Here is a 21,879-nt window from a genome sequence, read left to right on the forward strand (position 1 = left end):
TATTATTAGTGTTTTCAATTAATTATGATTTAGACATCAAGAATCCATGTGCAATTAATACAGTACTGTAATCGTGCTATATTTATAGTGTGCAAGATATTTAGTGAAAATTGAATGGGATATCAATATGAGAGTGCAGATGAAATATAACACATTTCTGAATGTACAGCACATGTACCTATTTATATACATATATGTATATGCATGACAATAAGGGTTCTACTACCTGCTTTCCACCAAAAATGCTAAATAATACACAGCCCAATATATACCATACATTTAGATTATTGATTTGGTGCAAGAGCAACATTTTTTTTTGGACCTGAAGAAAAAAAATGTTTCCAAAATCTAGCATCTTCGCAAGCCAGGGTTTACGATCCACTCTACTCCTCCGACGGACTGGATCGCAACCCTTGGCTAGCGAGGATGAAATCCAGTGGCAAGATTTCTGAAAGTCATACTTTATTATTATCACGTATAACATGAATGTCAGTTCATCATACCTTTCACATACAACTGGAGTATAGTTTTGTGCAACTTTCACCAAAGTGAGCTGAAAGTTAAAGAAACGGAGACTGGTTATTCCACTTAACATATCCTTGGTAAATTTTGTATTCAAATAATGATGTTGACAAGATATATTACTATGTACATGAACTCAGGTCAACTCTTATGTGCATGGATGGAAAAATTTCTATCGTAATTGAATCAAATTTTGAATTTAAAAAAAAAATCTTTACTTAAGTGTGTAGATAATTTAATGAGAAAAGCTGTATGCAATACATATTTATTGACATTTGAATTAGCAAACAATCCACAGACCAACAGGTGATTATATATTTTTTTGTCTTTGTAACAAAGAAATACTTGACAAGCAATTTGTTTCACTTTTCAACATACAGTCAATGTTTGAAAGACTAAATAAGTTGTTGAAAAAAACCCCAAATAAATGCTAAATAACTTTAAAGCCATAGGGAGAAAAAATACGAAACCTAAATTTAAGAAAAAAAGCAGTCAATGAAATACAAAAACAGGACTGGTGCATCCTAAAATTACTTGTATATTTGTAGATAATGATTTATTGATTAGAAACATAAACTCAGACTTTAATGTGTAAATGTATTCTGATTTTCCATGTAATCTTTTACTTATAAATTCTATGCAATAACAGTGACTTTTCCAAATTACAAGGATGTTGTGTGTATGTACTTTAAAGTATTACATTTACATAAGTAAATTTAAATCTGTTATATAATAAAAAGATATTAAATATCACCTTTTTCTGTCAGATATGTAAATAAATATAAACGTTCATATACCAGAGAACAGTGTATAAAACAGCTGAGGTAAAAGATTTGCATAATGTGAAGAAAAAAAATCAATTGAAATATATACAACTCATGACTCTTACAATACATAATTTTCTGCAAGCATCATGTAGCATTTGGCACCAAACAGAAGAGAATGTGTAGGGGTGTAATAGTTGAACTATCACATATACATGCATTTTTAATACATTTTTTTCCAGTTCATTGTAAATGGGTAAACAATAAAAGCTGACATACCTGAAAAAGATAACACCAATAGCACATGTTAACATCACCCACAAAACATGTAATAGCTAGCACTTGATTTAAATTAAACTTCTAACCATAATGAGGTATTTTAACAAAATTGGTGTGAAATACTGATAAATGTCCAATTAAAGTCAAAATTTTAAATGCTATCACCTAAATTGTTTATGAACCTGCACAGCACAGTACATTTACAAACATTTTATATATATCACAAGCAAGGATCAAATAGCAAATAAACAATACTTTAAAACTTGGACTAGAAATTCTAAATTCCATTCACTTAATTAACTGTTGAGTTGTTCACATTTTCATCTGGAGTAAAAATGTTTCTTTCAACTGTCTGCTTGAATGTTTCCAAATATTTTTTCATGGGGAGGCAAAATCCCTTGGAGGGTGGAAACAGAGGAAATTCTGGAGGTTTGAAGTGAATTGTGTTTGAGATGCTATTCTTTGGCAGACTGTCTTGCTGAAGTCCCTGAACCTTGTCCCCATCTGATGATATGTCCATTGCTTGGTCTCTGGACAGGCCGGCTGTCCCTGAAGAATCACAGTTTAGCCCCACTCCACTGTCTTGTTTGCTGTGCCCACTGCCTGCCTCCATCCAAAACTGGAATCGTTGGATCATCCTGAAATGTTGATGCTTACAGCTCATTGAAAGACATCAGTATTCAATAAATTATCAGAGATACTCAAACTCAATGTTTTTTCCTTATTTTTTTTTTAACAGTTAATAATTATGATCATGAATTTGTATTTAATTCTTTCTCCATCAAGGTTAATTTTGGCCCCTCTGCAGAAACCAGTGAATTTGTCTGTTGTCTTAATGTATACATGTAAAACATGTGTATCAGGAGTGTGTATGTTGAAAATAAGAAAAAATTGAATAACATGGGAAAAGCAGCTAGTCCCCTTTAATGCATTAAGAACTGACGTAAATAAATTTGTAATGACTAAGACCAAGACTAACCTTGCTGCATTCTGTTTAAGATGTGAAGTCATCTCCTCCTTGAAACTATTGGGAGGGTTCTCAATCATTCTTGTCATACTCTGAAACACAATCAATTCTTCTGAAACATGTACATGTATATTACAAGTACAAACATTAAATTTCTACATCCTTTTCAAAATGCATAGACTGGTGGATAAATGTTTTGATTTTAAACATTTTACCTTACCTGCACAAGTTTGATGATCGCCATTTCATTGTACATCTTACTATTTTCTACACCTATCACAGAGCCCCTCTGTTTCTCAAACCCAGCCTCGTTGTAATAAGGCTCTGACACCAGGATCAAGCCTAAAGATTAAAACAATGCTAACTTCAAAACATCCCCCAAGGATGACACATACTACCTACATTTTTCCTGCCATTTTATGTACATGTATATGCTATTAAGCCTATTATAGGATCAACACAAATACACTGCATCTGTATATTAAATACAGTTGAGAATTTAAAGAATACATACATGTACAAGTTGTGAATAATGACTGAATACCTTGAATGGAAACAAGAACTTGCAACATGTTGGAATTGGAAGTCCACATTTCACTTCCCTAAAAACAGGAAAAAAAACTCATATTACACAGTAGTTTATACCATAAATGGCTTCCATATTTAAATATTACTGTAAACCAACTTTTATCTGTGACTATTTTATTTCGCAAACAACCTGAGATGAACTTGGTCACGGCAACTAATTTTTTCGTGATCAACTGTGTTGTTATTACATCTATAGGGCGAAGACCGGTTTCACGGCGAGTAATATTCACAATAAAAAGGCTCTCGCAAAAAATTCTTGCACATGAATAAAAGTTGATTTACAGTATATACAATCATACATATACTATTATATTTCTAGGTTGACAAACATATACCAGTATACATTTAATTCTTTTTAAGATTATGTTTAGTTCTGAGAGAAAATCTGTGCTATTATCAATCGTACCTTGCCGTCCCAGGTGCCCAGAAGACTGACACACACTTTACCGTCCTCGTACAGGTTGGGGTTTAACCTGTCCGTGCAGTAGGAAATGTAGTGGAACACAGGGGGTGAGGTTGGGTAGTCAGGGGGCAGGAAGACATCAAAGAAAAATAGGCCATCTTCATACGGGGTTCCTTGTGGCCCAAGGATCATCACAGAAAACAAATCCTACAAAAAACAACAGTTATATTTACATTTTAAGATATTACAGTTCTACAATGAGAATTAAGACAAATTCTGTTTTTTCACACTTCAACTGGCTTACAGTAGTCGTTCTCTTTCTTTCAAATTTCCACTAAAATTTTGTATTCCTTAATACTATGTATGATCTACAAACCATTCTGTCCTCAAATCCTTTTACTAAAATCCCACTAGGCAGGTTATTTTGAAGCAGTTTATACTGAAAAAGATACAGAATATTCCTTTTTAATTCACAAATGATTCAGAAACATTGGCACTATATATAATTTAGAATAGGATTCAAATCTACATTGTACCTCTTTTCTTACAGCCTTTAGGAAAGATTTTGGGTCATGTGGGGAATACACCTTACTGGCAAAATTGTGTGTAGAAGGTGCTGCCTCACACATAACAAAACCTACAAGATATACACACATCAGTATATACAATTCACATAACGAAAAATACCTGGGTAAATACTCTGTTTCATATAGACTTTCATTAAATAGATACCGGTATATGTACACGCACCTTGAGTGGCACAAGAGGCCTGTTTATATGTTTCAACATCCTGCTTGAGATCAGACATTTCAGGAATGTCTTCAATTGACTCCACACCATTGGTCTCACTTGATCCCCCACCATTACACTCAGAGTTAAATGACCCCATAAGTTCTACAATATTATTCACACTTATAAACTATTGCTGCAGTGACTGCCAGTGAGCACTACTTTAAGTTAGCAATAAATCTCAACAAACCTTACTGATGTGAATAAAAGCAATTCTGTAAATAAGTTTCCTCAATAAATACATGTCATTATTCTATTATGGACTCTTACCTTCAACAAGCCTAGCCCCTGGAGAGGCCCCCGCTCTCTCTTCCTGACCCTGGCTGTCTGTCTGTGTGTCCTGTTCACAATTATCACTCCCATCATTCATAAATGCCTTGGTTTGCTCCCAGCGTCTATCAATCTCAGATCGAATCTTCACCATTTGGGCAAGCATCAGGTGACAGAATCTCCTACACAACTCCTCCTTTTTTCTCTGCATTGAGGCCAAAGTAGATCTTTCCAAAGATGCCCCACTTCCTTTGGACTCCCCTAAACCTGAATCACAATCACTGACCTCTAGACCAGATTCCTGACTCACATTCAGCTCTTTAGCTTCACTGGGTACACTAACATTCTCCTCTGGGGCCTGCCAGATATCTGGTTCACCACTGTTCTTTCCAGGGGTGTCAGATTTCACATCAGTGTCATTCAGTTTGGGTATATTAACTGCGGCAGTTGCCCCCAATTCCAGGTTTTCTGAATATCCGTTTTGTAAATTTGTGCTTTCCTGCACATTAGATTCCTGATTTTGTAACTGTGCCACTGAAAATGTCTTCATCACAGAGTTAACAATTGCACTGGCCAGCTGAGTAAGTTCTGTCTTTGGACTGTTAGGTTTCTCAATCTCGGGGAACACATAACCTGTGGTATCTTCTGATTCATGCAGAGGACTTGATTGAGGATTCTCTTTATAAGGAGATTCATTGCTTCCTCCGCCTTTCCGTCTCTCATAGATTTTAATAAGGCGATCATTGAGTTCATTTCTTTTCTCATCATACATCAAGTCACGTATTTCTTCAAGTAATTTTGTAAGCTCTTCTTCTTCAAAGAAATGTGATTTGAGAATCTTTTCCAAGTCCTGGCAGCGCTTATACACAGATATTATGTCTCTCAAATACCTATATGTAATGGATATTTTTCCAGTGTATGTGAAAAATATTCTCTGCAAGTTTTCTAGCGCAGTCTGAGCTCTGGACAGTAATGCATCCAACTCCTCCTTTTTTTCTTTGGTTATGAACATTAAACTGATTCCATCTTCACTACAAAATGCAAGGAAAAATTCAACATGTAACATCATCAACTTTATGCTAATAATGAATAAAGGATATATTGAGAAAACAATGTTTGTTTTTCTTTCTTTATACAAGTGTAGCATAGAAAAAAATAAGGGGAAGCTAGCTATAGCTTGAGTCAATTATGGACAAGAACTTACTAATTATCACAATTGGACTCAATGATTTCTTCGTCAGTCTCCCAGCTCATGCTAGAGTTATCATCCTCTCCTTCGGTCTCTTCCTCCTCTGTGGACCAACTGGAGCTATCAAACTCGCTCATCTACAAATACATGTACACAATAACACTGTTGCAATTGCAAAGTTAAGAACTGATCAATATTTTAAAATATATAAATACATAAAGTTGGCCTTTTCAGTATAGAACCTAGTCAAGTCAGACAAAGACCATTTCATTACTAGTTATATGCTCCCATTCTACATGCAAAATACTGACCACATATAAAATATATTATTTCCACTACAATCCATTAATTTTATGAATATATTTTGCTCACTGCCTTCAATTATTTTGAAAGGGATATAGTGAATACCAGTAATTTTAATTTTACAGTACCAAATTAAAAGTTTTATAAATAAAATTAAATTGTTTTGAACAGGGCATAAGAAATGACTACATATTACTCTTTAGACTAAGAATTACATGTACACCATTATCCTCAGAGGGTGATATATCTTTAAAGTTACTATTCATGGAATTTGCATGGAACTTATGTACTTTCTTGAGAGTCATTTTTAACATTTACCAGTAATTTATATGTTTACTGCTAGGCTTTACCTCATCCCCGACAATATAGAGTTCTTGAGGATAACATCGAGTGATCTCCCCTGATGGCCACCGGACGTTGATTGCCCCATTAGGATCCAAACTTTGGATCTGTCCCACAGCCTCTTTACCTTCCTCCTATTATTATGAAAATAGAAAATTACTGTTTCAATGTATTGTATTCAATCTGACTAAAGCCAGCCTCTACTTATTCACTTTGTTATGATAGTGAATTAATAGAAGCTGGCTTAAGTCAGAATGTCAATGTAATATGACTTAAGAAGAAAGTAATTCATTATCAGTTAATGTGTTACAGTCCTTCTGGACATGGATTCTTTCTCTCGTCTTTACCTGTGTGTATATCAAAGTCCCTACCTGTGTGTCTATAACTCTGATCACAGTCTGGGCTGGACGGAACTTGAAATCTGGGTGGTCCTTCAGATCATAGGCACTCACCTCCACCGCCTCCACATTCTCCTCAGGTCTAAATAAATCAACAGCTTATATGAACAATCATGAATGTGTTTGATTTGAGACCATCAACTGTACAGGCTAATGGAGTTCTCTTCCTAACAAACTAACACTAGTAATGTCCAATGTGTTTTTCATCTAAAGTGTTGGGACTGGCATTGAAAGACTATCCATTTTTATCAAGATATTTATTAGTTTCAAAAATGGTTAACCTAACTTACTTGTAGTAGTTGTTATATTTGTTAAATCTAATAATCAAGTGAAAAGTGTCAAATACATGTACATGTATATCTGTGTAAAGTTTCACCTCTCTCCTTTGGATACATCCACTGTTTTCATCCACTTGACCAAACAAGTTCTCTCTTTATGATTACAGCTTACTACCACACCATAGTCACAGTTTTTACTGGCTATTTCTGAAAGCAAATGTCAGTACATGATCATATCAAAGGTATTTCTATATTCCTATTCATTTACATTTACTTAAACAATAAAATTTGTCTTTATTGATTCATACAGGTAAAGCAGTTCCATGAATTGTAGAAAAAAAATACAGGTACATAACCAACAGCAACTGATATAATTTTTTTCTGTGACGATCACAACCATCATTTCCTCATGAAATACCAGAGAAATTTTTTATATTTTTCTAAGGCAAAAAAGTGTGTGAATGTGTGTAGATCAATGCATCATAGATAGAAGAGCCCTCACACACTGACCTGTTGCACTTCATCTCTTATGGCTATTTCTGGCAGTAACATCATTAAGTTTGCCCTGTTTTAAGCAGATCTATTCAACAAGATATGCCCTTTATATTTTATTTACCAGTGCTGTATCTCTGGGGTTTTTTTTTTAAGAAATAAAGGAGAATTAGTAAATAGATGCAAATATAATAACTGTTCTGAAATTAGAAAATTTGGGAAAGTTTTGTTGCCCACCTATATGAACTGATTTTTAGGTAAACGTCCGAGATGTGATCCCAGTTTTTGAAGTGCTTGAATCTTATTCTTTTAAACGGTTGCTCATGAGATACAAAGGTTAACATGGGAAAGATATCCTTATGTATATTTATGACTAACAAGTATAACGAACAAAATAGAATTAAACTTTTTAACTTACCTTTGGCATCTACAACATAATCTCCTGGAAAGAATTCTAATTCATCAAGGTAGTGTATTGGAAAGAGTTCTGGAGAAGGAATGTCAGATTCCACGGTGCCATCCTATGTAATGGCAAAAACAAAGCTTTTCATTTCTCCTAACACAATTTATTCCAAATTAAAGAAGATGTTAATTTTCAAATTAAAGATATTAATTTTACAAACAATAAATCCAATAAATGAAGAGATTAAACAATGGACTATTTGCAATGAGACTTGCAATATAGTAAATTGAGAAATCAATGCTTACCTGCCACATTACAGTGGCTGTAGAGAAAGTATAACAGATCCCCACAGGCACCTTCTCTCCCACTACACACTGTGGGTACTCAGGCTCAAACTTCACTGACTGCTTGGGTCGCTTTCCTCCCTTTTTTCCTCCAGTTCCAAACTTGAGTCCCTTTTTACCCTTGTGCCTGGAAACCATTTTTTTAGAGCATTTTTCCTCCTCAGACTCATTCTCTGATGTGTCAATGTCCTCATATTCCTCATCCTCATCAGCCCCTGCCTCAGCCTCATTACCAACGTCCCCATTGACCACTGCTGTAGCCTCCTCGGTATCAACTGATTTGGGATCTTCACTTTGTGTTGATTCTTCTGGCTTATGCTCTGTTACAGTGTCATGATCCGCGAGTTCACTCAACAGAACATCAGGAATGAAGCTAAATTTAGACGGAACTTCCACAAGTTCATCACTGGGTTTTATAATGTATTGAGCAAAATCACCAATTTGTAGACTGCAATGTGAAAACCAGTCCAAAATTTGCAACCTGAAAAGAAAAATGGCTATTACTTTTAATCTGTTCATAATACATAACATTAAATGTTTAATCTGTTCATCAAACAGGAAAATATGCAAGTACAAATACAAGAAAGCACCCAGGTCTACCTTTGGAGATCTGGTCCCTCTACTCTGGACGGGGGTGGGGTCATTCTTAGGAGTGGGTTGTCTGACTTAGTGAATCCCCGACACATCCAATACACCTCCACTGATTTCAGCATGGTCTTGAAAAAACAATCAGAGAACAATTTAACAAAACATTCTACTGCCTTCTTGTGGCATGCTTGGGGGTAAAGTTGAACAAGCTGCACTTGGATTTTTTCTGTTTTTGATTTGTCAAAAGAAAGAAAAACATACCCCATGCTCTAATATTGATTGACAATGCTTCACTGTATAATGAATGGCAATGTATGCAGTAATAAAATCACAGGGGGGAATTAGTTTCGTGATTGTGCACCAAATGTCCTTATTAACTACAGTAAAACTTAGTTATAACAAATTCCTAAAGACCATTGGAATAACTTGCTGTATCAGTAAATTCTATATAGCCAAGTTTTTCATAACTGTTTAAAATTTACAAAGATTTGTAACTACCCAGTAATATTTCATAGTCCATTTAACATGTTTAAAGATAATAAAAAAACATTCATTTTAACTTTCAACTTTACAAATTAGTTAAATGTTAGGATTTATCAATATATTAACTGTCTATATATTACCAATACTCTTTGATGAAAAACAACCCTTTTTTTTACCTCTTCAATCCGAACTGTCACTGTCTGACTGGGAGACTTTTTAACCATTTTTGGTCCATGTTTATAGGTACTAGTTATCCACACAACATCATTAAGGTCTCCTATATTTCCTTTCATAACCAATCCTTTGTACAGTACCACTGAATCATCTGTGCATAAGGACTTATACTGTAAGTAAAAAGCATTGTGATCAAAACAACCTGATCAATAATTATTTTCTTTTCTCAAATATACTATACCATAATCAATTTCAATTTTGCCCCCCTCCCTTCCAAAATTAATACAGCTAGGGTTTAGTTTTTAGGAACTGCTGCATCAGGTCAAACATGCCTCATTGATCAATTTCATTGGTAATTGGAAAAGGAAATAACTCACAGGAGTTATTCCCCATTTGCAAATTGTACACCCCAATATCTGATACCTGTGGAATCATTAGAATTTGTGGTGGCTCAATTTTTGTGGTATTTGTAGTAGCCCTCTCCCACAAATTTACATTTTTGACAAAAACAATTTTGAAAGTCATTTTTTTTACTGAAACTGAAAAGTGAGGCATCCACGATGTAACAAGCCCACCAATCATAAAAAAAAACAAAATCCATGAAAATTGGCTCCCACAAATTTAAATGATTCCACAGCACTGTAATTGTTGGAACTAGAGATTACATTTTTTGGCCCTTCTCATTCAGTTTTTGAACTTACATGCTCTTTGACTGGTTCAAAGTCTTCCAGCAGGTCTGTGTCTGGTACTCTACACGAAGCTCCATCTGAGAACTTGATGACCAGCTCCTCGTTCACCCTCTCTATCTTCCCGACCCAAGAGTCCATCACCACATCACAGAATGAGTTACTGAGGGGCTGAACAAAGACATCGAGATTGATTGTACTATTTCACTTTAACACAGTCTGTCCTATCAATTCTATTTGTCATTTATTATGACTTACTTTCATTGTTTTTAATTCAATTCGATCATTATGATTACAATATCCAAAATTGCTGAGCAACAATTTGTTGGCAGTATATCTAGAATTTTTTTACTTCATTTTTGAACTACCATAAATGATATTAATGAAATTCTTCAAAAAATCTACTAGTAACACATGATCTCATTTTATATTCAACATTCATTTAGCCATTATTTCTTAATCAGTACAATACCAAATCAATTTCTGTGGTCACATACTGAACTTTTTAATAACTTAAACATGTATTATATTCCATGAATTTTGCTAGAGGTTTATGTCAATAAAATACCGGTAATCTTAAATGGATCTACTTACACAAATATTTGTCACTGTGGAATGCAATGATTTTAATATTGCTTAGCCTAAATCATTCAATACATATTGGTACATGTATTTGCATGTCGTTGATTGATTATTGGTCATTGATTTCATTGCATTACTCATAAACAATTTGTACTTTTGATGTGCAAACTACATGTAAAATAATCTGAAAATACAAAACTTCAAAAAAAAATTACAGTACCTTTCTTGCTAATTCTTCTACTTTCATGCTGCTTAAATCTTTGGCATTAACATTATACAGGAATTTATTAGTCCCCCTTATGTGGATGTGGCATTTTCCAATCAGATCCTGAACAAATCCCCTTTGACTATTGCTATCCTCACCAAATCTTCTGATCACATCCCCAGGCATCAGTGATCTGTCTGCCAGTATCAGCTGTAATAAACAAAAAAGTGAAGTTTTTATATCTAATATACAATTAGGTTGGTATTATTTGAAGTATATATCTCTAAAAGAGTTTATGCAGCATATTTTACACATTTTTTTACGAAAATTCAAAATAGTTATTCATTTACTAGAATTTTTAAAAATTCCAAAATTCCATTTAAAAGACCCACATAACCTTGTGAGAATAAGGAACTCCGCAAAAAATAAAGTCTATGAAGATTTTGCACTGCAAATGCATAAAACTATCCATGGCACAAGCCACCGGTTTGTGTCCATTCTATTTTAATGTATGTAAAAAAAGAATGGACACAAAACCTTTGACTTGTGATGAAGGATAGTCGTAAAAAATTGAACTGAAAATTAGGAAATGTGAAATTGAAGTTATCGGTATCCTCACCTTTCTCAATGGAATAGGATTTAGGATTTTGGGAAGTTGCCTTTTCTTCCTTTTTTTTTTGCTTGTCAAGTTTTTTGGATGAGTCTGACCACCCCCTTTCAAAAACGATGCTATGTGCTTGATTGTATTTCTGTGCCACACATCTATTTCTTTTATATCTTAAAAAATCTTTAATAGTTACATAAACAATAACCTAGAATAGATTATAGCTCAACTCTTATTCATTCTCATTCATGCTGTTATTGCAAAATCAAATGTGACGAGATGAGCTAAATAGATCCCCTTAATCTATTAGCAAAGTAGCATTATATAAGACTTTAAGAGATTTTTCAGTGTTTCGAACATTAACAAACTGCAGGGCAATAGAATGAATAGGTAGGTAAATAGAATTTGATAGTGGGTGATATCATCAAACAGCTAATCAATCAAAACGTGTTACATGGTCATTGCCTTCATCTACAAAGCCAAAGGTACCCAAGGTTCATAGTTTCCTCGCCAATTAATGTACGCAATGAATTTCAGAGAGTATCCACATTCCATACCTGGTTTTCTGACACGACAGATTCTTTGCCTGTTGGATGCCATGATACACGGACTTTTCCCTTTTCTAGACGATCCTCGTCGTCCTCTTCCTCATCACTGCTCTGGTATGTGGAATTTTTAACCACGAACCCATACATAAAAGAGCCATCTGCCGTTTTCCTACAAACTTCATCTTCTTCGAAGAAGCTCCAACTACCATCAGCCATTTTCTGGTGACTAAACTTGAAACCGGAAACGGACGGAACGGGCACCTGCTTCGCAAATTAGTTCCGAATTAATCAATATATTTTTGCAAGCATCCAATGAAGTTCGACCTCGAAATGAAGATTTTTTTCGCATCCTCATATAATGAAAAATTTAAGAAACATAATTATATCTTATTCATATATATACAGATCTATATGTCTGAAATTTTGTTCTTGTTTCTTGCGACAGGCACTTGTTCACCGGGTGACCCCACAGTTTATTAAAATAATACCAGATACACAATTTATTATCTACGTCACTAATTAATTTATGGTTCAATAATGTATTTATATTGGGAAATTTAAAAACGGGGCTATATATGGGATAGTACGAAAGCCCATTGAGCTCATTTTCGTAGGTAAAAAAAAATATTTTTTTCGAAACGCGAAACTTTCGCGATATAACGCGTTACTTTCGCGAATAAACGCGAAACTTTCGCGAATAATTGCAAAACTTAAATATAAATATTGTTTTTTCAAACAAGAACCCATATGAAGAACAATTACTGAAAACAAAGAAATTAATTCAAAATAAAAGAAAATAATATTATATAAAGATGTAAATGAATCAGATTTAACCTTATTCAAATTGATATAAATTTAAACGTAGGAAATCTTTAAAATCTTAGAACTGATTTTCAAAGGACATAATGCATCGTGCTTCTCACATCCAATGGGTGCTGCATTATTGAAAATGAGGCAGCAACATATTTTAATCATAACAATTTTAATTCGAATAAAAATTTTTATTAAGTATCGTTTTAGAATTTAAAGGATATCATTGTTCAAAACGTTATAATATATGTTATATCGCCGCGACATAAATTAACGTCTAGTTTAATATCAGAAAGATAAGTCAAGCTGTGAATTGAAATTTTTAAGCTATTGTTCAAATCTATATGACGTAATTTCGTCCTTTAAATTTATCTCATATATGTCATATGAAAATCAATATTAAGATTTTAAAAGTTTCCGACGGTTGAATTTATATTAATTTTATAAGAAAAAGATAATCAATGAATGTCTGTTCGAACACAGGGTCGGCGAACAAATGAAAATAAAAAAAATGATGCTCAAACTTATTATCTACTTGGGATACATTAGATATAAAAATGCTATAAAGTTTTATCAGATTTATTATTTATTGTAACTATTTGTAATAAAAATAATTTGTCATCATAAATCAACGTAACACGGATATTATGATAATAATGAAAAAAGTGTTTTATGACTTAAAACTTAAAATGTGTTTGTTTTCAATCGTTTATCTTCATAAGGGCTCTTGTATGAAATGACAATATTTATATAATGGTTTCGCGTTAATTCGCGAAAGTTTCGCGTTATATCGCGAAAGTTTCGCGTTTATTCGCGAAAAAAATTTTTTTTTTACCTATGGAAATGAGCTCAATGGGCTTTCGTAGGATAGAACGTCTACGATCTACTGTACTTTAATATAGGGCGAATTTATTGATCAAAAACTAGTTTAGGTTTTAATTCGGTTTTGCAAACTTTTTATTTATTTGCAAAACTGGTTTTGAACTAGTTTTAAACTAAAACTTGTTTTTGTATTTATTGGCTTTAAACTGAAACAAGTTTCCAGGAAACCTAAAACCACCTTCGAGTGCGGTTTCGGGGGTTTTAAATCCTTTCAAAATGGCGGAGAGGTGTTCGAAAGAGAGTTGTTGATACTCAAGTGTGGCACATTTGTCAAAGAATGAACTCAGCGAAGCATCGCTCTAACGTTAAACCTATGTGTCTCAAAGGATCTATGATGACCAAAATAATAATGTGGAAGAGAGCGATTCCATTAATACTAACACTGAGAATTACTCTTTGCAATTTACAACGGGCAAACGACAACTTTCGAAGTGGTTGATGAAAAAAAAAGAATTCATTGAAAGATCTGCTCATAACATTTTCTTTTAGTACACATTGTAATGCCTGTCTATTTCATTGCTGGCCATTTAACTACGGCTCTTTGAAATCAACAAGATTTGTCTGACTTTTGAGCTAAGACCACGTAATTAGTGGATATTTCACTTGAAACCAGTGTCATTTTTAACTTGTTTCAAACGCCTTGAGTGAATCAAATGAATATTAGTATAGTTTTTCATAGCAGCGTTCACTTTTCCAAAATATTGATATGGTGTTAAAAGCCAATTTTGCAATAAGTTCGCAGAATAACCTAATATGTGGGTATTGCCAGGAAAAAAATTGTCTGCACTGTTTAATAAAGACTTTCATGCAAATCCAGATGAGTTAAAGAATTATCTCCTTTAAATTCCAAGAACAAATCCAGTAGGCATGCGAGTGCAATGACAGCCATTTTTCTAAACTAACTTTCCATTTAATGCTAAACCTCCAAACCACCCAACTGGTTTCAAACAGATATGAAACTATTATCAAACTATAAACCTAAACTCGAACTAATTTTTGATCAATAAATTCGCCCATAATTGAACTATTTCTACACTTTATGAATGAACCGGTTTCATTTCATTTTTTTTTTTTTTTGTAATTGCAAATGGGCAGGAGGACCTCATTTTTTAAAACAGTTGATGCTTGACACGGATCAGGATATTAAGTTTAATTAAGTTACTTATGTAGAAAGTCTCAATAATTATGTTAATGACACGTATACAAAAATAATAACATCCCTAAGTTGTCAATTCAATTCAATTCAGTTTATTCGCTCAAACCATGAAATGGTACATGAGGTCAATCATTATACTAGTATACAGTTCAAAAGTCAGAGGTACGTTTTATAAATGAATAGATAAGTAGTAAATGAATAGTAAATAAGCATAAATATACAATATATACAATGAAGATAGGAAAAAGTATAATAATGAAGGACAGACTATTATATCATACTGTGTATTTTGATAATAAAATAACATAATTTTTTCAGGTTTGCAACATTAGAACGAGATATAAGTTCACAAAACTAAATAGTATTTGGCGCTGACCAGTATTTATCATCAAGATATTTACAGTTCACAGTTTACACACTCTTTGGTTTAAAGAAGTATTGTATCATCTCCCAGTCTCCACTGGGAGATGGTGACTTGAGGTTCTGAATTTCATAAAAACCTTTCTGAGCTTATGTGGCAATATATTAATGTAATTTTCATAACTAAAATTTTTCTTAAAAATCTTGTAAATTCGCCCTTTTGACTAGTCATTAATTTCACTGAACCATTTTTGGATATATTGGTCATGTAACCTTTGTTTTACAGTTGTAAAATATAAATGATTATGGAATACCAAATTATATAGTAATTATACAGTTCTTTCTGTAGTTGATAATTAGCCATAATGTATGGTAAAGGTTTTTCATTAATTGATTTGTTTATAAGAAAAATAATTTTACCCCAAATAGTTTACGTTTTACATAGAGTACAAATAATTTTAGAGCTCAAGTATTCTGATTTTTTAAGGCAAGCTATCACTATTTGATAAAACTCGAATTCAGAAGGAATTTATAAATTAAGTGGATACGCCGAATTGATATTTCAAATAATCAAGTAAAATTGATCTAAACACTATTATCATCATCAATTCAAATATTGTTGACTGAAATATTGTTTCATGTAGGTTTAACTTGTATTTGGGTTCAAGTCCGCCTGAGCATATGTGGTTATTTGTTTGTTTACTTGTTGTTTTGTTTTTTACAGACATTTGTATTATACCTTTTTAATAAAGCATTTATTAACCAAAATTATTTTGTATTCATCTGAGGAGTTTAAATTCGAATTAACAAAAGTTGAACATTTTATCACTGTATACGTATTTACCTACACGAAAACAGAGAACTTTATAATGTCTAGTTCCGTTTACGTGTTTAAAACAAAATATCCTACAGCTGGTGTTCGTGATATCCCACGTTTAATTCCGTCATAAAATTATCCTGATATGCGGATAACGTTATGTAAGTAATTAAATTGTCTATAACTGTGAAATGAGTAATAACAACTGTGCGATATATCAGACTTATTGCGTTTCACATCGCATCTGTTGTCATATATACTAGTAATTATATAACATGATAGATATAGACATATATAAATATTTAATGCCCCCACCACCCCCCCCCAAAAACAAAAAAAACAAAAAACAAAAAACCCCAAAAACCATTATCTAATATACTTGGCGCGAAGTTCCTCGATGAGGGGATGGTGACTGTATGAAGAAGTTAATATCCTCATTGAAGAACCCACCCACCTGCCCCCTGCATATATTTTGGATTTGTATATTAAAACATAAATTAAGGAAGTTCATTTCAAACTTAATCTATGACACGTTCGCAGAAGAAAATAAATCATTAATATAACTAACTAGTGTATTTTCATGTTCGTTGGTCTGTCTAAGAATATTTTTGTGCATTTTCTTTTTACACAGCTTTATTTGATATATCTTAAATCATGAAATGTCCGATGTAATATGAACAAATCGTCTCTGTTGATGTTCGAGCTATCTTTTATTATCGTCGGATACCCACGGGTGATCGCATCGTTTACTTATCACGTAAAAGACGCGATCACCCGTGGGTATCCGACGATGACTATATATATGATGCAAGTCAAACTTGGCCCCCATAATTTGCAATTTTTAAAAGTTTTTAGTTACCACTGGCATTATATAACGTCAGAAGCTAATAGAAATCCGTCAAAAATTGACATTTTTCTTACTTTTTTATTTTGAATGGGAAATATAGACATAGGCTTTGGACAAGAACAAACTTTTGCCACTTATAAGTCTTGGATAGATACATCTTTGATGTAGATGATAATACATCATGATGATACATTAGCTGAAGGACTGTAGCTCCCGGTCTGAAGAAATTCCGATGGAGGTCCCAGGTCGTCCATCCGAATTTTTTCAGACCGGGAGCTACAGTCCTGCAGCTAGATGATACATCGGACCATATAGAAACATCTTTTTTTTCTTTTTTTAAATATTTAGTTTGTTCAAGCAATCGCTCAATGCTTTCTGAAAGAAAAACTGCTTGAAAACGAGTCGTTTTACGAAGAATGCAAGAATGACAGGTACTTTATAGGTTCACTTTTTAAAGTCATATTTAAAAATTGGGTGCAATTAGATCAAAATAAAAATTATGAAAAAACTTCATATTTATAGATCTGTGCAAAAGAAATGTCCATTTAAAAAGCCATATTATAATAATATAGGCCCATATACATGCATGTATCATACTCTAATGATCCTGGTATATAATTATAGTCCTTTATTTATTTATCCATTGATTGTTCATTTTCAGGATTTTTATTAAATCATTTACTTGATATGCATTTATCTTTTCGCGTAGGGTCACTTTTAATGGAAATGTATTTTTGCTCGTTTTCTCTACAAACATCATTCAGTGGATTAATTACTGTACAGTGCGGCCTATATTGTGTTCATTTTCAAAGATTTATGTTCTTCAAAACGGACCATGATAATACATGTATAAGTGACTTTAACCATGATAAGAAAGACTCAATGGGAATACACGGTCTAATTACCAATATCTTGAAATTTTATATACGATCATATTATTATTTTTTGTTTATTTTATCTTATAATTTTTTTTATGTGTGGGGGGGGGGGGGGGGGGGGGGGGGAGCGGCTGACAGTTGCAACACGGAAATTTTGCATTATTTGGTTTTCTCTTTTATGTTTTTGTTGACAATCATGGCGACCAGGCTAGCTGCAGTTCTGTCATCTCGACTTAAAACTCTCAGCATCTCTCAAAATAACAACTCCCGTGTGTTAAATCTCATACAAAAACGAACAATGGTATGTCAGGAAACGGGAGCATTATTACCTAAGCCCGAAAAGACCCCTCTAGGTCTTACAAAGGTAGCAATTGTCGTTACTCCATTTCTAACCCTTGGTACAATACTTGGAAGAGAAGGGGCGTCGTTTCTGGAGGAAAGCGAAATCTTTGTTCCTGATGATGACGACGATTAATTCAACTACTGCAAGAAATGTTGACTTTGTGAAGGTAATGTTAATTTAATTTTCTATTTTAAAAATATATTTGAGGTATAGAATAGGGTATTTTTTATATCCCATAACCAGGCACTATAACCAGGATGTGCGCATGCGTGAACCAACTTTCCATCGGGATCGGTAAACGATTGGGAGGAAATTCGAAAGCTATTTGGAGGAACTTCGAACTGATATATGTGCAATTTAAAAATGCGATTTTTATATGAAAAATATGATCAGAAGTGATAAAAATGTTATGTAGATTTTACACCAAAAAATTAAATAAATAATTGAGAGAACAATCAAAATCAATGTTACAGGAAAACAACAGGCACTTAGCATCGGAGGGGGGGGGGGGGGTTGGAATGGTTATAAAAAAGTAAATTAACATACAGTTTCACCCCCCCCCCCCCAATGTTTTTGGGACCATGTAAAATTTGAAATGAAAGAGAGGAAATAAACTGTGAAATTGAAGTTAAAGGTACACTTAGCCCCCTACCCCCACGGATTAGGATTTTCAATTATTTAAAAAGTATTTTTGAGTTGGGGTTTTTTTCAAGGCAAGATTGGATGAGTTTGCCCTCAACCCACTTTGCTACGATGCTAGGTGCCTGAACAAAATATCATGGTTTCATTACATACATGTATGCTAGTATAAAGACTTTATGTAAACCAATATTATCTCGTGCATTGTTCCATTCACCAGGTTCTACAAACACCTTAGTCCAAAATAAATAAAAAAAATCCAAGACTAGGAGGGGAAGAAAGGAGAAATCTCTTTTCCTTTTTTTTTAACTCAGGAGCTATTTTGTTGGGGGGGGGGGGGGGTATTAGGGGTGAACAGGTCACTGACCCCTTGTAGATCTACCCATGACCTATCACCAGGGTCTGTATACACATAACCAGGGTCAGTATACCCATCACCAGGGTCTCCAGGGTCAGAGTACGTATCACCAGTCTGTGTGCCCATCACCAGAGTCTGTACACCCATAACCAGGGTCAGTATAACCATCACCAGGGTCTTCATGCCTATCACCAGGGTCAGAGTACGTATCACCAGAGTTTGTGTGCCCATCACCATTGTCTGTTTACCCATAACCAGGGCCAGTATACCCATCACCAGGGTCTCCATACCTATCACCAGGGTCAGAGTACGTATCACCAGAGTCTGTGTGCCCATCACCAGAGTGTGTACACCCATAACCAGGGCCAGTATACCCATCACCAGGGTCTCCATACCTATCACCAGGGTCAGAGTACGTCTCACCAGAATCTGTGTACCCATCACCAGAGTCTGTACACCCATAACAGGGTCAGTATACCCATCACCAGGGTCTCCATACCTATCACCAGGGTCAGAGTACGTATCACCAGAGTCTGTACACCCATAACCAGGGTCAGTATACCCTTCACCAGGGTCTCCATACCTATCACCAGGGTCAGAGTACGTATCACCAGAGTTTGTGTGCCCATCACCAGGGTCTGTACACCCATAACCAGGGTCAGTATACCCATCACCAGGGTCTCCATACCTATCACCAGGGTCAGAGTACGTATCACCAGAGTCTGTGTGCCCATCACCAGAGTCTGTACACCCGTAATCAGGGCCAGTATACCCATCACCAGGGTCTCCATACCTATCTCCAGGGTCAGAGTACGTATCACCAGAGTTTGTGTGCCCATAACCAGGGTCTGTATACTCATAATCAGGGCCAGTATACCAATCACCAGGGTCTCCATACCTATCACCAGGGTCAGAGTACGTATCACCAGAATCTGTGTGCCCATCACCAGAGTCTGTACACCCATAATCAGGGCCAGTATACCCATCACCAGGGTCTCCATACCTATCACCAGGGTCAGAGTACGTATCACCAGAATCTGTGTACCCATCACCAGAGTCTGTACACCCATAACCACGGTCAGTATACCCATCACCACGGTCTCCATACCTATCACCAGGGTCAGAGTACGTCTCACCAGAATCTGTGTACCCATCACCAGAGTCTGTACACCCATAACCAGGGTCAGTATACCCATCACCAGGGTCTCCATACCTATCACCAGGGTCAGAGTGCGTATCACCAGAGTCTGTGTGCCCATCACCAGAGTCTGTACACCCATAACAGGGCCAGTATACCCATCACCAGGGTCTCCATACCTATCACCAGGGTCAGAGTACGTATCACCAGAGTCTGTGTGCCCATCACCAGGGTCTGGATACTCATAATCAGGGCCAGTATACCCATCACCAGGGTCTCCATACCTATCACCAGGGTCAGAGTACGTATCACCAGAGTATGTGTGCCCATCACCAGAGTCTGTACACCCGTAATCAGGGCCAGTATACCCATCACCAGGGTCTCCATACCTATCACCAGGGTCAGAGTACGTATCACCAGAGTTTGTGTGCCCATAACCAGGGTCTGTATACTCATAATCAGGGCCAGTATACCCATCACCAGGGTCTCCATACCTATCACCAGGGTTAAAGTACGTATCACCAGAGTATGTGTGCCCATCACCAGAGTCTGCACACCCATAATCAGGGCCAGTATACCCATCACCAGGGTCTCCATACCTATCACCAGGGTCAGAGTACGTATCACCAGAGTTTGTGTGCCCATAACCAGGGTCTGTATACTCATAATCAGGGCCAGTATACCCATCACCAGGGTCTCCATACCTATCACCAGGGTTAAAGTACGTATCACCAGAATCTGTGTGCCCATCACCAGAGTCTGTACACCCATAACAGGGCCAGTATACCCATCACCAGGGTCTCCATACCTATCACCAGGGTCAGAGTACGTCTCACCAGAGTTTGTGTGCCCATCACCAGAGATTGTACACCCATAACAGGGCCAGTATACCCATCACCAGGGTCTCCATACCTATCACCAGGGTCAGAGTACGTATCACCAGAGTCTGTACACCCATAACCAGGGTCAGTATACCCTTCACCAGGGTCTCCATACCTATCACCAGGGTCAGAGTACGTATCACCAGAGTTTGTGTGCCCATCACCAGGGTCTGTACACCCATAACCAGGGTCAGTATACCCATCACCAGGGTCTCCATACCTATCACCAGGGTCAGAGTACGTATCACCAGAGTCTGTGTGCCCATCACCAGAGTCTGTACACCCGTAATCAGGGCCAGTATACCCATCACCAGGGTCTCCATACCTATCACCAGGGTCAGAGTACGTATTACCAGAGTCTGTGTCCATCACCAGGGTCTGTACACCCATAACAGGGCCAGTATACCCATCACCAGGGTCTCCATACCTATCACCAGGGTTAAAGTACGTATCACCAGAATCTGTGTGCCCATCACCAGAGTCTGTATACCCACAACAGGGCCAGTATACCCATCACCAGGGTCTCCATACCAATCACCAGGGTCAGAGTACGTATCACCAGAGTTTGT

The 21,879-nt window shown here is 35.6% G+C and overlaps 1 protein-coding gene across 2 annotated transcripts; it reads right to left on the bottom strand.

The window, feature by feature from the left end:
- Positions 1 to 773: 773 nt before the first annotated feature.
- Positions 774 to 12,436, bottom strand: LOC128164681 ((E3-independent) E2 ubiquitin-conjugating enzyme UBE2O-like). 2 transcript variants are annotated; one of them, XM_052828657.1, is made up of 20 exons: positions 12,211 to 12,436; positions 11,065 to 11,259; positions 10,278 to 10,433; positions 9,579 to 9,746; positions 8,932 to 9,047; positions 8,293 to 8,812; positions 8,003 to 8,105; positions 7,191 to 7,299; positions 6,788 to 6,896; positions 6,425 to 6,550; positions 5,787 to 5,908; positions 4,583 to 5,613; positions 4,274 to 4,417; positions 4,060 to 4,160; positions 3,900 to 3,962; positions 3,527 to 3,730; positions 3,077 to 3,134; positions 2,753 to 2,874; positions 2,545 to 2,624; positions 774 to 2,203 (listed from the first exon to the last, which is right to left on the bottom strand). In XM_052828657.1, exons 1-20 carry the CDS (start codon positions 12,415 to 12,417, stop codon positions 1,858 to 1,860), a joined length of 4,080 nt encoding a protein of 1,359 aa, XP_052684617.1. In that variant the 5' UTR covers positions 12,418 to 12,436; the 3' UTR covers positions 774 to 1,857. The 2 variants fall into 2 exon arrangements, with proteins under 2 accessions (XP_052684617.1, XP_052684616.1); XM_052828656.1 differs by having other exon boundaries at positions 4,256 to 4,417.
- Between the last annotated feature and the right edge of the window lie 9,443 nt (positions 12,437 to 21,879).

The sequence above is a fragment of the Crassostrea angulata genome, chromosome 10 (genome assembly GCF_025612915.1).
Source record: "Crassostrea angulata isolate pt1a10 chromosome 10, ASM2561291v2, whole genome shotgun sequence".
In the NCBI taxonomy this organism is placed as follows: Eukaryota; Metazoa; Mollusca; class Bivalvia; order Ostreida; family Ostreidae; genus Magallana; species Magallana angulata.